The following is a 16,943-nucleotide window of genomic DNA, read 5'->3' on the forward strand; positions in this document are numbered from 1 at the left end:
TCGATAAACGCCAGGTAAAGGGCGCCCTTACCAATGGTGACCACCTTCCAGTATAGGAGCACTAGCCTAAAAGCCTGATCAATTGTACTTGTGCATGCCCTAAAGCCTGCCTGGAACTTGGTCATAATGCCATTTTCATCCACCCAAGAGTGGATCCTCTCCAGGAGGACCCTACCAACCAATTTCTGTCCGGTATCTATAAGACTAATTGGGCGGTAGTTCGCTGGGTCCCCCCTAGAGCCCTTCTTGAAGATGGGAATTACTTCAGCTCCCTTCCATGATTCGGGCACCGGTGAGCCTTCCAGCAAAGCATTAATAAAAACCGCAAAATACGCAGCCCATCCATCAATATTGGCTTTGTATAGGTCACCCGGGATACCATCTGGTCCCGGCGCCTTTGCAGGTACAATTTTATTAATGGCGATCTCAACCTCTTTCTTCTCAATCCTGGAAAATAAAAGCTGATCTGGATGTGCAGCTATGATCCCCGTTCGAGTGCAAGGGTCCCCCATATGCTCCACCCCTACATATAGATTCCTAAAATGGTCAAACCATTCCCCATCCGAGATATGGTTGGGGATTTGGTCCTGATCATAGTTAATGGATCTTCTCACTATGGACCAAAAAAGCTCGCCATTTTTTGAATGGCTCGCAGATTTTAAACTGTCCCAACGCAGTTCTTCCCAGTCCCTCTTGTCAGATGCGAGGGCCTGTCTATATTGCAGCCTCGCTTGTCTGACCTTGCCCGGGTTGTTAGATTTATTAGCGAGGACCAGGCTATTTTTTTTCAGTCTGCAACCCTTATTGAACCACTTGTTTTCTGACTTGACACTTGGTTTGTATTTTTTCCTATGGTCAAGAAACAGAGTACCAATCGAGTCCATAGTTTCCTCAAAGACTTTGACTACAGCAGTATGGCCAGCCGTGTCCCTAGATGCTATGGAGAGCCTGGGGGTCTGGTCAACAAGGATTTTCTCGAGAGTGGCTAGTTTTAAGTTACACAGAATGAATTTAGGCCATTTGAGGAACCTATTACAATTAGAGGGCAGAAGTGCCTTGGTTGTCATTTGCATTCCAGATGAAGGGGTTTGCTCTTGCCTGTGCCACATCTCCCGCATACTGAGGGACAAAGGGTTATGGTCACTATTAATTGATGGTATCACAGTCATATCAACAACAAGTTTCCATCCCCTCCTGTCGACCAGTATGTAATCAATTCTACTTTGGCAAGAGACCCAATTAAAGGTGTTTGCACCCGCTGGGTCAGAAATTGTACGCCCATTAGCAGCTCTTAGCCCAAATTCTAACGCTAGAGCGTTTATTTGAATTACAACCGGGGACCATCTTTTTACAGGGTTGAGAGATAATGAGGGGATACCCCATCTAGTGTCCTCATCATGTGTTCAAGGTATCAAGCGGTTCAAATGAACAGTTAAAATCGTCGGCAACGAATAGTAGGGAATCAGAGGGACAGGTAGAAAGCATATCTGAGAGAGCTGTGATAGTGGAAGATTTAGCGCCCCCTTGGGTTCCTCGAGCATAAACATTAAAGAATTCCCAAATATAGTCGCTCTTGATACATTTGATGGTAAGTCTCATTATATCTTGTGTAGAGCAGCTATTAAGGGTAATCCTAAGATTGAGTTCTGCCCTAACCCATACCATGAGGCCGCCAGAGGGGCGACCACGGCCAAATGAGATAGCTGGTACGAAAAAACAGAACCCCGGCTTGTACAATGGCTCAAGGCTCCAGGTTTCCTGGAACAAGCATAGATCATATCCCTCGATGAAATCATCTCAGTCTGGAAGAGAAAGCTTGCTGCGTAAACCTGCCACGTTCCAAGAAACAAGCTTAAAGTGACTAGAGAAATTTTCCCGGGGAGTTAAGGCACTTAGGGGATGGTCTTGGTGGTAATCAGTGCTAATAGTAGGCCTCTGGGGCGAAACAGCCAAAGTGGATGGTTCCAAGCCCGGGTATTCTGGTGGTATAATGCCTTCTGGGGGTACAGCAACCTGAGAGGGGCGGGGGGCTGCTTAGTGTACCTTCACTGCCCTGCAGTCAGTCAACAGCCTCTAGGCTGCTGAATCGATTTTCCACAAAGATAGAATCTAAGGGTAGTGGGGGTATAGGCCAGCCCCCTTGCGAAAATCCCCTCCCATTCCGGTGAACAAGCGTCCACGCGTCCGTAAAATGGCCAGGAGGATAAAAGTAGGTCAGGGGGAAGGGCTCTGATGGATACTCCTGGGCTAGGATATCTCCAGTTACAGATGTACTTGACAATTTTGGGGTCATCGAAGTTAATTAAGATACAGTCCCCCCCTTATATTCTTTGCCAAGTGGCCTACCCATGGGACCCTCCTAACCATTAGTATTTTACAGGCTTTGTGCATTGGCAATGGTCTGTTTTTGTTAAGCCAATGCACAACCCTGTTCCTCAAGGTTGTGGGGGACTCAACTTCGTTTTTGCCCAGTTCGGGGACCCCTGTTAAAATTACAACAAATGGGGAAGTCTCAGGTGGCAGGTTGGGGATATTTGCCCCACTTGGGGTCTGGGGAATAGATATCCTGGCATCCACTTGACTGGATTATACTGTGCTGAGTGGGTTTCCTGTGATCGGGAATTAGTATAGGCTCATTAATTACAGTTAATGCCTGATGTTCAGAGGATACTACTGGCTGAACTTGGGGGGCCACCAGAACTTTTTCTGCTCTAATATAATCTGATGTTTTCGGAGCCCCAGATTGATGAATATTTGAAGAGTCAATCAATTCCCCAAAACCATGTTCAATCCTAAGTAGGAGTTGTTCAATCTTGTGTATTCTATCCTCCACAGGACGAAGGAGAAGCCTAATTGCATCATATATATCACATATATTCAATAGCTCAGGAGCCCTTCCCTCAACCACTTCACTTGTCCCCCCAATAACATCCTGGCACACCATTCTAGTGGGTAATAAATGGACTGGGGAAGCAACTTTGTTTGCCAATACCGCCAATGCAGGCTGCTTGAAGGCAGCAGGAGGTATTTTAGGGTTTCCGGTATGGCTTGCTGGTTTTTGCTTTCTTTTACTAGTCTTGCCCTTCCTACCGTTAATGGGGGTACACCCTTGTTTATTTTTGGGAATTGCCCCGGGGTTTCTCTCTCGCAGCTGCCTAGTGCTAGACTCTGGAGCTATACCAGAGGCAGCCGGCAACAGACGAGGAGAAATTAACAAAGAGTCCAGGGCCGTGGAATCCACATCAGAGCAAGTAGTGTCTGCGCGATTAGAAGGTTGCTGCACGCACAGGAGAGCGTGCATCGGCGAAATGACCCATAGAGGACCTCCTGGCCGCCGCACGGTCCTGCGAGACTGGGCGTTCCAGGAGCATAATTTCTTGGGCAATAACACAATTAACCTTTGTTACAAATTGGTCCATCGTTCCAGTGAGATGTACATTAGCCACTCTACCTTTATTATCTTTTGATGGCATATTAGAGGCCAGGAGGTTACGGTAGAGATCTTCAAAAGTAAACTTAAATTGAGAGGATCCGAGCACAACAAAAAGAGTAAGAAATAACCATCCAATTATGCAGCCTCACAAGTGTATCCCTCGCATTAATTCTGATATAGATAGGAGAACAACAGTACCTTAACGCGTGTGCTGAAGAAGCGGTGTTAGGGGGGTTGCCCAGTACAGTCCGTTCCGGGCAGTGACGGGCAAGGACAGGCCCGACCTTGGCCCGGGCTTCGCCCGCGCGCGTCCCGCGCTGCGGTGGCACCCGGTGGCTTTTGTGGTGTACCGGCGCGCCCAGGTGACGTCTCCCGCAGCGCCGGTTGCAAGGGATGCTGGGTGGAGTAGTTGTTTGGTGCCGTTCCCCTCACAGCGTGGAAGAAGGAAGAAAGAAACGGGATTCCCCCGCTGACGAAGCCGTTCCCCTCACGGCAGGTAGGAAATGGCGAGGCAATTTGTCGCAGCGTCTCCTAGCGTGTCCCGCGCTGCGGTGGCACCCGGTGGCTTTTGTGGTGTACCGGCGCGCCCAGGTGACGTCTCCCGCAGCGCCGGTTGCAAGGGATGCTGGGTGGTGTAGTTGTTTGGTGCCGTTCCCCTCACGGCGTGGAAGAAGGAAGAAAGAAACGGGATTCCCCCGCTGACGAAGCCGTTCCCCTCACGGCAGGTAGGAAATGGCGAGGCAAATTGTCGCAGAGTCTCCTAGCGCGTCCCGCGCTGCGGTGGCACCCGGTGGCTTTTGTGGTGTACTGGCGCGCCCAGGTGACGTATCCCGCAGCGCCGGTTGCAAGGGATGCTGGGTGGAGTAGTTGTTTGGTGCCGTTCCCCTCACGGCGTGGAAGAAGGAAGAAAAAAAACGGGATTCCCCCGCTGACGAAGCCGTTCCCCTCACGGCAGGTAGGAAATGGCGAGGCAAATTGTCGCAGAGTCTCCTAGCGAGTGGTATTATGGAAATGCAATCAAATTATTAAGGAGGAAACCATCTGGGGAATTTAAGAGACCAACATAAAAGACCAGAGATACCACAGGTTAGATTACTGTGGAATAAATGCCCATCCTTCAGTTTATGATTATAAACGTGTCGTAAATAAAATATTACGCGTTCTGAATTTCTATATATCAATATGATCATGCATGAAGCAAGAGGCTGAGTCCGTGGTGTCAGGTTCAAAAAGGGCTTTATTCAAATAACTCGAGTTATAGGGAGAATAGTTCCATCACCACAAGGGATCAGGACCAGGATTCTCAAAATATATTCTCAAACTTTATTCACAGAGTACAGTATATATATGTTTGTAATAATATACGTAAGCAGGAGTGCTTCAGGCGGAGCAAGAGAGAATGAGATAAGAACATGTAGGTGGGTAAGTAGGCGTGAAGGTGGGCGTCCACTTGATGATAATAGGTAAGTGTCATAGGTGGGTGGATGCCTAGAGGGGGTTGCGTGATCAGCTGGAACTTTACTGGAACTTTGCCTTACTTGTGCTCAACTCGAGCATGACGTGTAACTGACGTGTGAAAGGGTTGCTATGCAACCGGGGAGTCTGGAGTCTGGAAATGAGGCCTTCAGTGTCAGGGCGACCAGCACATCTTGTATTATCTGATATCTTAGGTCTGGAGCAGGGACTGATTCGTGACATAGGTTGCCCATCACCAAGGGCCAATGTGGCATTTATTTCTTCGTTTACTGCTGAAGTCTTACATGGGGGCTATGGGCTTTTCACGGACGTGAGCTTTGTAATCGCACAAAAAGAGACAGGAAGGCTAGGCTTTCTCCTTTGCAGATGGGTCGTGTTTATCCCTCCTTCTCCAGGCAGGAATGTGGTTTCGGTAGGAGTAAGCAGATAACCGTGCTCAATACTGTCTCGGCACCTTGGTCGGGGCCCCTTTGGCTGAGGCCCAAGTGTGCAAGGCCAAGGATACACAGCTGCAGCTTTCAGAGCGTTCTGAGGCCTGAAACCTCTTTTCGGCTCTGGCTGAGCCACAATAATGGAAATGCGGGAAAACATGATGCAAAACGTGTAGGCCTCAGAGCAGATTTGTCGTTTCTCTCATGGGAGACTGGATTATGGCAGGCCACGTTATAGCATAAGCATCATGATAGACAGGCCATGGAGGGGGAATGCATAGGTGACATGTATGTGCACATGAGTGGTGGGGAACACACGGGGACACATAGGCCTCATGATATTTTATTTTCCTCAAACGGGAGGCTTCCATTAGGCCAACCAGTCAAAAACATGTACTGCTAAAAGGTTCACAAGAGCTAGATTGCATATTGATGTAATGGTTTTAATTTTCATTCATATAGAATTTTGAGTTTAAGGAGTTAGAGCCTGATTTTACGTTGGACGGGCGGTGACTCCCTCTCAACTTGATGGATATCCTGTCCACCTATCACAAGTGCCATAGGTCATAATGAGCTTGTAACAATACCACCAAACACTAAAATGAGCCCTTTGTATTTACTTTGCAAAGGACATGCCTAATATCTAACTGGAGGAGATGGGAATATGGAAGCGCTGGACCTTTCTCCAGTTTGTAAACAACTTAGATGATATTAAATCAATCCCAATTATGCTAAGAAAATGATATCTTGAAATATTTCAAAAAGATAAACTCTATTCTCTCTTCCTTTTTATGGGGTCATAAAAAATCTCGTATGTCTTTGGCTAAGCTGATGCGTCCTAAAAGGGAGGGAGGGGTACATTTTCCTAACTTTTCCTTATATCATAAATCTTTCTTGTTGCATCAAGTTTCTCATTGGCTTGAGGACATCTCACCAACATCTCCTCTCTGGTTAACCCTGGAGCAATCTTTCATTTTTTCCTTTTCCTTCAAAGAGTATCTTATGTTCTCTCGCAGACCTCAATCCATCTCCACCCCTATTCTTAAGCACACTTCCAAAATCTTTCCTTGTCTACCCAGCTCGTCCTTTTTTGATCAACCTATTTGGCATAATACATCCATTTTAATCAACAATAAGCCAATCTTTTGGAAATCTTGGCGATCCCGGGGTCTTATTTGGGTGAGGCAATTATTCCATCATACTCGAATTATTCCCTTTGACTCAGCTGCAAATTCTTTTAATCTTCCTCTTGCTTTCCAAACCAAATATTTGGTCTTGACTCGCGCCTTACAGCAAGCCTATGAAGCTCATCTTGCTGCATCTCCCTCATTAACTCTCACACCTTCTGCTACACCTTCCCTGCACTCTTTGCTTCTTACGCACTCTAAAGCTTCCAAAATATACGCCTCTTTCCACACTTTGCCGCATCCTCGTGTCAAAACCAATATAGAAGAACACTGGGAACAGGATTTTGAAACTTCATGGCCTGTTACGTTATGGGACAAATTGTGGTTAAAAATTCGTAAGTCTTCTAGGGCGGCCAATACCACCCAAACACTATTTTTTATTTACAATCGTTTATTGTTTTCACCTCTTACCCTCAGCAGTCACTTCCCAGATACCTCAGATAAGTGTTGGTCTTGTTCCCTACCGCATGCAGACCTTTTCCACATGCTTTTTGGTTGTCACCTTGTCCTTAAATTTTGGAGGCAGGTCTGGTTTCAAATTACCAAGATTTTCTCTTCCACTCACCCTTTCTCTCTATCTCACATTTTCTTAGGGAGTTTATCTCCCATCTGGGAGCATTGCACCAGTAATATTACAATAATTGATTTACTAATAGCTGTGGCATTTCAACAAATCACCAAAAACTGGAAGGATTTTACCAAATTATCTTACAAAGCGTGGTGGTATGCTGTTTGCTACAATCATAGACTGGACACTACTTTTGTTTATCCCTTAACTTTAGCTGTTAAACGAAGAGAATTATGGAACCCAGTTACAGTATTTTTTTATGTAAGTGCCCGCGCCTCTCTGTCTTTACTCCCGCTCCAGCAAGAAGTTTCTAAACCTCCATGACTTCATGTTCTTTCTTAATAAGGTACTTCTTTTATGTTATTTTCTTCAACTTTGCTACTGACTATATTGTATTTCTCATATTCCTTTTTAAATGCTTTACCTCACATCAATTGCCAGTTTTTGCTTATATTTTCTCTTATTCTGTGATATTTTATTGTATAACTTATATTATGATGTTGTCATTACTTAACTAGCTATTTTTTTTTCTGTATTCAATTGCTTTTTCTTTTCTTCTTTTTCTTAATTTTCTCTTTGTAATATGTAATATTTGAATATCTCTTATTTCAATAAACATGTTTGAAACTAAAAGAAAATGATACATTGGGTTGCTTTCTTGAGTGCTTTGATATGAAATACAGAGTGTGGAGAATCTTTGGATAAATGATAACTACTGAGATAGAGGAGGGGCTTCAACTTGCCTCCAAATTACAGAGAAACGTAGGTTGATTTGTCACCTTCTGTCGACAGGCTAAGGAAGAACTTTAAAAGGTTACCAAAGAATATTAACATAAAAACTGATATTAAATATGAAGGAAAAGGCTGTGATTTCACCTGAAATTATCTAGAAGCAGCATATGGGACAGTGGATTCTTCCTTATTTTGGAAACTTGTGGCATAGGCACGTAGCCCGGAAGAGGTCTATGGGTGCACAAATTCTAACAGCCATCTACGTGGAACATTTTATTTCCCTTTTTGAAGCAGCTGAGGTGCACAATGTGCCTCCTGTGACAGCTAGGGTGCAATTTTCTCTCTTAGGAGAGAACAACCAATGAAATAGACAGGCTTAACAAGATCCAGGATTTGTGTGCTGTCGGATAGGCCTCTAAATTTACCCTCCAAAAGGACTCTACTGTTAAGGAATGCAATTAGTACTATAATGCCTTCACAAGTGTCCACCTTCTTGGACATGTTTAAAAAAGGTTTTGCAGACGGTATGCTGGCTATTAAGGGCCTATATTCCTTTTTAACTGCACTGTTAAAGGGGTTGGGTGGATTATTTTCTTCTGCCTTTCAGAGTTGGAAAAACAAAAAAGAGAGTCAGGTGGTATCCCACATGGTTTCGTTCAAGTTTTTGTGACAGTTGAGCAATGCTTAAATTTGTTGCTACTAAGCACAAAGTATGATTCAGCAAGGAGAGCTGAAACAGCTTGACTTCATGCTAAGAATTTATAGGCAATGACTGTCTCAGCTGCGGTCCATGCTATTGGGTCTAATAGATACCTTAAATTAAATATTATCCTCTTTTATTGAGGCTTAGTGTGGGGTTGAATAAAAGTCATACCTACACAGAGTATAGTTGTTTATTTCATTTATAGAACAGTCGCCCTTAACTGAAGCAGCAATACCACAGTAATCATTAAAGGTGAATACCAGAGAGATAGCAATGATTTAAGTCATTTATACAGATAAAGTTCATTTATGTTTTATCTTTTAATCAAAAATGGAGGAACTGCTGTCATTTTACAGTTTCTTGATAAAAAAAAATAATTGACAGATAGTGTCTTCAAAGTTCTGTTAATGAAGGACAAGCAAATACTACAGGAGGCAGCTTTTGGATCTCACCTATTCTACACAGTTAACAAGTGGTCTATTATTGGGAAGTGTCTGACAGACGTCTAGATTCCACTTTATTTAGTCTCCCAGTGCAAACATGTAAGTTTTTTTTTTTTTAAACAATGCACATCAGGCGGTAAGAATCAATTTAAAACATTGAAGAGAATCATTTCATGCAGATTTTGAAAGATTAAACCCTAAAACAAAAAAAAGCTCAATCGTCTCTGTTTAGAGGGTGAATAGCTTTTCTTGATATTACCGCTCAGTAATTCCTGTTTAATGTTAAACTAGCATTAGAAGCAAGTTCTAGGGTGTTAAAAGTATTGTATAATCTTCATTTCATAAATCTACTTCTTATTGAAGTGCCACAACTGATACAATTTGTTGATATGGTTTCCAAATTATTTCCTCCTAAATTTCCAAATGCAGAAGATACTGTAGTGGGAGACACTCAACAATGTATAGCAGCATAAGAGGTACTTAGTTTTCATGGGGAAAAAGACATCACGGAGCACTATATTTGCAACAACAAAAAATGTAAGCAAAACCAAGATGATCTGGTACAAGTTTTACCTCATCATCCGGGTGTTCTATGCCACGACACAATTAAATCCTTTGCATAAACAAAGTAATCCATCACCAACTCTGATCTGCCTTGTTCAAAAAAGAGCCTTGCCTAATTTCCACAGATCTGTACCCCCTTACCCAGAATAAAATATTCTAAACTACCTTTTAGAAACCTAGACAACAATACAACAATATAGGCCATTACCAGTTACTTACAGGTATGTCTCTCTCATAAGATGCCCATATGTGGCCCATCTACACACTGCTTTTGCTACAGTACCTGCAGTCCCTATCGCCCTCTACCCAGGATGTACCCCACCCCTCCACAAATTACAAGTAGATCTGCAATTCCTCCCAAAAAAACAAAATCATCTCACACCAGAAGTTGCAACCTTCCAGCACCGCTCCTTAAGGAACTGGCCCAGTCAGGTATGTTGAACACAGCCCATGTCAGACTGGTCCCCAGTATGAGGAATCCCAATCAAAATTGGGGTTTTCTCTGCCCACACCACTGCTCTTGAAGTAAGATCTATCAGGAATGTAAGAAAGTAGTATGTTGAGTACTGTGGTGTTACTATTTTGTACTCTGTAGTGTAAACAATAGAGAACAAATATTAACAAAGCTAATGGGTCTATATTTAGTACTTCGTCACTAACTATTTTGTGTGTGTGTCCTTATAGACTGCTTAGTGAGCGAATGTGAAAATGAGTTAAAAGGATAGACTAAGCAATGGATGGATGAGTAAATGTGTGGTGGCTTGATGAATGGATGAGTGAACTGGTGTATGAATAGATAAGATTAAGAGCAACCACATGACTGGCTACAGGCAATTCTCTACTTCCGCAGCTGCTGCTCAGTTGTCCATTCAACCATCATCCATCCGTCACCCACTTACATTACCATGGAACTTAATGACTCATCCACACAACCCAACACAAACACGCATATCAGTTACCAAGCACTGTCACTCATAAAAAGTCAAATCTGACGCCTTGTCAGTGCTCCTTATACTCATGATGCAGTCTCTTGCTGTAACTACAGCAGTTTTTTTTTTTGTAATACTCGAAGGAATAAATCAATGTAGGATAGTGGCCTAAGCACTTTTCTGAAATCTATGTTTTCTGAATAATTATTTCTAACCTCACATACTTTCAGCAGATATGGCGTATAATCTGGTTTATGTGCATGAACTACTGTGATTGATGATTTTATCGATATTTAGATTTCAAATAAATCTCCTTTAATACACGTTGATAGACTCACCTGTAATCCTTCAAACAATAGTCATCCTCCAGTTCCATGTTATTCCAAATTAGGTGTTGCTGGGAGACAGGAATACCTTCAAGAAACATTATCAAAAGTTTACCATTAAATGCAATCTTAAATGACAATAAAATAAACCACTGAACGCAACGTCACAATGACATTTTTTGATGGCCATGGTGCATTTAGCTCATAAACTGTTACCATGGGCTTCAACACTAACAACAGACGTTGCTAAATTCTTACACAATGGGACAATTGGTTTCAGCTGCTTGACTGCAACAACTAATCACTCAGTGGGAGGTCTCTTCTACAGTCATTCAGCAACCAAACAAACTTTTGCCTACTGGCTATCGTAAGGCATCTGCAATCCTGTAAAAAAGTATCATGTTAAAGTTGTTTATGTAGTTGCTCGCATCATCAATCGCAGCCCTATTTGTTTTGATGAACTTGGGCATTGAATTTGTTTAATTTAAAAAGGACAAGGGATTTATATCTGCCCCTTGTTTTATGAATTAGGTACGTGGCTCAATACTGCAACCGGTCACTGACTTGTAAGATAAAATGGATCAACTGAAATGAACTAGGAATACAACGTATAGAATGCATTAGTTTATAATAAAACGAAGGACTGGAACAATGCAATATGGTGTCATCTAATAAACTTATTAGTATGAGGTAATTCCCGCCTCAGTGACGTCCTGCCCACCTCGTAAGGGATTTTACCTTATTCAACCTCGAGTTGATGTCTGCACCGTGAGATGTGACAGAAAGCTTGAAAAAAGATTTACTTTGATAAGTGTCCCTGGCAGCATTTGGCCATCTAGGAGCAGGAAGGAGTGCAAGTTGGGCTGAGTCTTTCCAACTTGAGGGGGGGGGGGGGGGGGGGGGGGGAGTGTACGGAGGAACAGAAGGTGAGTCGGAGAGTACTTGCATCAAAGATTGATACATGGACGCAATTCGACCATGGGGCATGGCTTGTCCAGCCAAAATAGCAGACATGCTTTGCGAAGCTCGGCCGCTCATCCATCTCCCACACCGCATCGCTTCCCGGAAGTCCTGCAAGCCTGCTACAGGCCAGACCTACTTACATTTCCGTTTGGAGCCCTGGGAGACAGCCAGAGACTGAGGGCCTTACTGGTTGGTTGCGGCCTGGTGCCAGGATGCTCGCCATGCAGGGCTGTTGAGCTTCGGAGGAGCCCTAGTAACCCGGATCCGACCTGGAACACCTGCCCTGATCCCTGCCGCCCAAGATGAACCGGAACTGTGATCGTGAGTGGCGCTTGACGCCATGTACGGCCTGAATACCTCTGTGGGCCCTGCCGCTGACCTCCTCGTGGGCCAGTAGGACCTGCGTGGTAGGTGCCAGATAATCCCAATTCCCCTCCTCCCCCCTCTACTGTACCTCTCTCCTCAACTTGAGGCCCTGCTTGCTCACCACACCAATCCAGTGTACCAGGCACAGGAGAAACAGGGTTGTGTGTGGGAAAACAAGCGTGGTCTTCTGCCTCTGAAGCTCCAGAGCCTGATGCTTGGAGAGGCTGCCATCAGTCGGTGCCTCTCCAGGGCAACCCTCTCTTGGGGTTTTCCCCTGTGGCTGCCGCGGATCATCGGCGGCCATGCGGGGGGTTCCCGCAGATGCCATTGAAGGTACCGTGCTGCCCTGCGGGGGGATTCGGATGCCTAAAGCCTCTCGCTGGGGATCAAGGGTATTGGGAGGTGCCCGGCTCACCACCCAGAGGCTCCCCCTGCCTACACGACCCTAGACCTTCCTTTGGCAGACCTAACAAATTGACGGTTGATCTATTTGCTGCTTCCCTCCAGGGCCCTGACCACAGCCTCTGCTACCTGTACCAAATGCTATGACCTCAATGTGTACATTTTGCCACCAACGCTATACTATTCCTTGGTGTATCCTGCCGCTTAGGACCTGAACTTGATTGCGTCCTGTAGTTCCTTGGCCACCGGCTCATGGTCTACTGCCTTGCGGTAATGATCTAGCCACCAAAGTGAATGGCACCACTCTCACTTGTTCAGTCCACTTGGACACAAACTCAGAGCAGCAGTGTTCATCATATCTCCCTACCACTGCCATTCAACCTACTTCACTCACATGCACTGTGCCTCAACATCTCATCCACTAGCCATCAGTGGCTGCTCGTGGTGCACGCCAACAACATCTGTAGGTGCTGGTAAGCAGGCCCTGGGTGTAATTGCCGAAACCTTCACAATCCTATGGATCCATGGCATGCTGCTCAATGGGTCATCCACGCACTGGGAGCCAAGTTGTGTCCTCATGCCACCCTGCCTCCACCGACCAACAAACTGGGGCCCTTGACATACCAGACCAATTTGACTCCACCGCTTCTATTGGTGATAAACTCAACTCAGTGTTGGTAGCAGTTGAAAAGCTGGGGACCTTGCTGGCCAACACTCATTCGCCCTTAGAGAGTAAAATAGACCACGTGGCATCAGACCTCACACTGTTACATGCTGACCACCCCAATTTAGCAGATAAAGGTAAAGAAGTTGAACAACACCTTGCCGAACTTCAGCCTAAAACTCAGGAATTAGACTCCTCGCTACACACTCTAACCATGTCCGTGCCTTAGAGGACCGCGTTGAGGATGCTGAAGGCCATTCGGGGAGAAATAACATACAGGTGGCCAGCCTTTGCAGAGGGGATTTAGGGAACAGACATGGTGGCATACATCGAGCTGAGGATGAGGGACCTGCTCCCCCCGGCGACACGCTCGCAGTTCTTCAGTTGAGAGTGTCCATCGAGTTCTATCATGGAGGCTGCCCTTAGGCGCTGGCCCCCGTCCACTCTTGTTCTTGTTTAAGCTCCTCCACTAATGCAACGGGGATTCTATTCGACAGGAAACATCAAAACTCAAGGAAGTAAAGGTCGACAACAACTGAATCATGTTTTTCCCGAACTACACTGTGGCAGTACAGAAGCAGTGCACCTCCTTCCTAGCGGTCAAGCGAAGCCTTCGCGACCTGGACAAGTAGGCCCGACCCCCTACAGCACAAACCCTTTGGCTGACAGTTTACAGTACCACATTATGGATCAGGTACAGGGCATTGTCTGCAGTTAAGGTAATGTGTGTGTCCATGTGTTAACACTGTTCAAACCTCTATGTATGGTTCAATAATGCAAAGCCTTTATTATTAGGGTGAGCACTAAAAGTAAATGTTGTAAGCTCGGCCTGCACTACGGACGGTGTTTCCAGTAGAAACGTGTACACACGTTTTCAAAGTTTAGTAATATGAGGCTATGTGTAATGATTCTTTGCTTTCAAAATAAAATGTTCACAAAAAATGCAAGGAGGAAAACACATTTTGCTAAACTACTGTAAGATCTTAGGTACCATATCTTTGCAGCATCCTTTAGTAACATGTTGTTGTATGCTTGTGTTTCCTAGAAATATTCATAATGGAAAATCAGTGTAACCAGTTAAAATACGATTGTGGGAAACACAAATAAACAAGCATTGGCAAAGCCAGAAGGTCTGAAGTTGGCGGACAGGCTTTTGGTTTTGTCAATGCGTGACTTGTTTTGGCATGGTCTTTATAAAACCTTATCGGTGTGGGAGCTGCAGGGCCCTCACCATTCTAACAAGCATTGGCAAAAGCAAAAATTTGTTTTGGTCTCAAAAAGCACACATTGCCACAGCAGTTTCAAGAACTGAACAAAACTACTGTGTGCACCAATATGCTCCTTGTAAAAGAGCAGAATATTGTCACTCACAGTGTAGCCAGCTGATAGACCGAGAGAAGGAGAGAGAGAGAGAGAGAGAGACAATTTAATTAAAACACAAAAGTTCATGGTTAACGCCAGGCTTAATTAGAGGCCCAATTATTAAAGAAAGTCTCAAAAGTGCATCCATGGTATATATCCTTGCATTAAGTGCATATATACAGTTTCCGTGAATTCACAAGAATTCAGAGAAGTAGGCCAAGAAATAGTACTACCAGAAAATATTTGTGAACTGCATTTTAGCATGAGCAAAAGTGCACGTGTAGTTTGCTTATGTGAAAATCTGAATGTTTCAAGTTCACTTCACTCCACCCAGTTTTTTCACAACCCCGGAAGAAGTTTTACGTCTGCCACTGTCGGGAGCACATTTCCAACTTTTTTCAGTATGGGAAAAGATTAGAAAGGAGTTGGTAAAAAACCTTAAAAATATGCAAGTTAGTAGGTTTGCACAGACTCAAAAAAGGGCATTCCAATCCTTGAACTATTGCTTACCACTATCTTCAGCCCCAGTATATAGACCTGCAGAAACGTAGCAACATAAGGTAATTGCTAGTATTCAAACCATACTATGGTACGAGCCCTGGCATAATTAGAGAGGCTTTATCAGAACTCTTACATAATGAGATTGCTGCCTTAATTTGTCGCCGCATTACATGGCACAAAAGGGACAAGAGGATTTTGTTACAGGACTAGTAGATTTATGACGCAACCTGCCCCATGTACAAGTAGATATTTTATTACATTCCACACCCCTGATCCTTCCTGCAAGTCCACGTCGCCTTTAATACAATAGATTATCTGTTTTTGATGGTCTCCGTCCTGGGGGAATTAGATGAGGTGAGTATATGTAACCTTTCCTTTTGAGACCATGCTGAATTGGAGATAACCTGGAGGTCAGCGAAACCATTAAAAAGATTTTGAGACAACCTCAGGTGGTGAGACTGAAATTGGGCAAGCTAGAGGAGTGTAGATACAGGTAAGTGAACAGGACTCAAATCAAAATGCGCACAGTATGAACAATAAGTCAATGTCCTGTCAAATACTTATATTTGTAAGAAAAAGTTTTATGTTTTTTCTAACTCTACACATGCAAAAGAAAGACTTTCATGTTATGTTATTGGTATTTGTAACACGCAGGGCTACTCAGGAGTGTCCCGGCGCAGAAACCCACAGGAAGCGGAGCAAAATGAGAAGAGCGCAGCTTAGCCAAACAGCATAGTCATGAGCAGGGCATGAGCATAGTCATGAGCAGGCAAACCGCATAGCGTGAGCAGGAATGCAATCCCCTTCCGTTAGGGCACTAGTTGTCAGGCAAATCCCGGTCCCATCTTGTTTCTTATAACTTGGTACGGGTTATTCCCCATTCACTGGTGGACATATTCAGGGAATGCTTAGTAGTCCGCCGTACTGAAGAGTTCCCCTTTGACTCCTTGAGAATTAGTCAAAAGTGTTTATTGTGCCACAGAACAGTTAGCAGCGAGTCCGCTGGGGCACCAAAGGTACAGTTTCAGTCTTACTCGCTCTGCGGTATGGATGCGTTCACCAGTTCAGCGAGTGCCCTCTCCTTAGGCGCTCCAGAGTTCTGACCCTGTTCGGCAGACTGCTCGCAGTACACAAAGCAGCACCCGGCAGGTGCAGAGTATCTTCAAGTAGCGCTGCTGGTTCATTAAAGTGATCGGAGGTGCTCCTGCACATCATAAATGATGTAAGCTACTTCTTCCCCTCATGTGGTTAGGGGCGGGGAGGAAGGAGTTGGAGTTGTGGGGGATTCGATCCTCCAGCTCCTGACTGGAGCCCGGCAAGGATGCAAAGTCTCCAGCGGCATCCTTGCGGTCCTCAGGGAATCAGTCAGGTGCAGGTCTCAGTGTGCAGGCTTGACCCACCGGTCACCGGCACAATCGACCTGAACTCTTAGCTCACAGTGGTACTGGCAGACCATCCTGGCATACGGGGTTGTTGCGCTACTCACAGTTTTGGGGCAGTGACTTCTGGTGCGATTGCTCTCACCACAGTGGCCACTCCTGGCATATGGGGTCGCCGATAAAGGCGGACACAAGTTTCAATGCTCCTGGCCCATACGTTTAACGATGGCCACCTCTGGCATACAGGGTCACCACAACGAGCACTTTACCGCCCTGCACCCCTTTGCACTGTGGTCCTCTCCTGGCATGTGGGGTTCGCCGGACCTTTCCTATACGCAGACGAAGACTCAAGTGGTGTACAGCTGTTCTAACAACTTGCTAAGGGAGTCCTCTAGGACGGCTCCCCACTGGACCTCGCTCCCTCCAATGCTCTCCTCACAAGGCCGACTGGTCTAGGCAAGAAAGAAGGCGCTATGGCACTAGGCTCCAGGGAAGGAGGACATGGCTTTTCTGG

General features: G+C 45.0%; 1 protein-coding gene and 1 long non-coding RNA gene across 3 annotated transcripts in view; one reads left to right on the top strand and one right to left on the bottom strand.

Annotated features, from left to right (window-relative positions):
* The window catches only part of ZFAND4 (zinc finger AN1-type containing 4), a 242,021-nt gene that overhangs the window by 171,847 nt on the left and 53,231 nt on the right, over positions 1-16,943 (bottom strand). For both annotated transcript variants that reach the window (XM_085603760.1, XM_085603757.1), the window contains exon 3: positions 10,805-10,880. In XM_085603760.1, the coding sequence (XP_085459886.1) occupies positions 10,805-10,880 (76 nt within the window). The remainder of the gene's footprint in view (positions 1-10,804; positions 10,881-16,943) is intronic.
* Positions 1-16,943, top strand: part of LOC146867172 (uncharacterized) — a 245,473-nt gene that overhangs the window by 131,756 nt on the left and 96,774 nt on the right. The window lies entirely within an intron of this gene.

The sequence above is a fragment of the Triturus cristatus genome, chromosome 1_2 (assembly GCF_964204655.1).
Source record: "Triturus cristatus chromosome 1_2, aTriCri1.1, whole genome shotgun sequence".
NCBI lineage: Eukaryota > Metazoa > Chordata > Amphibia > Caudata > Salamandridae > Triturus > Triturus cristatus.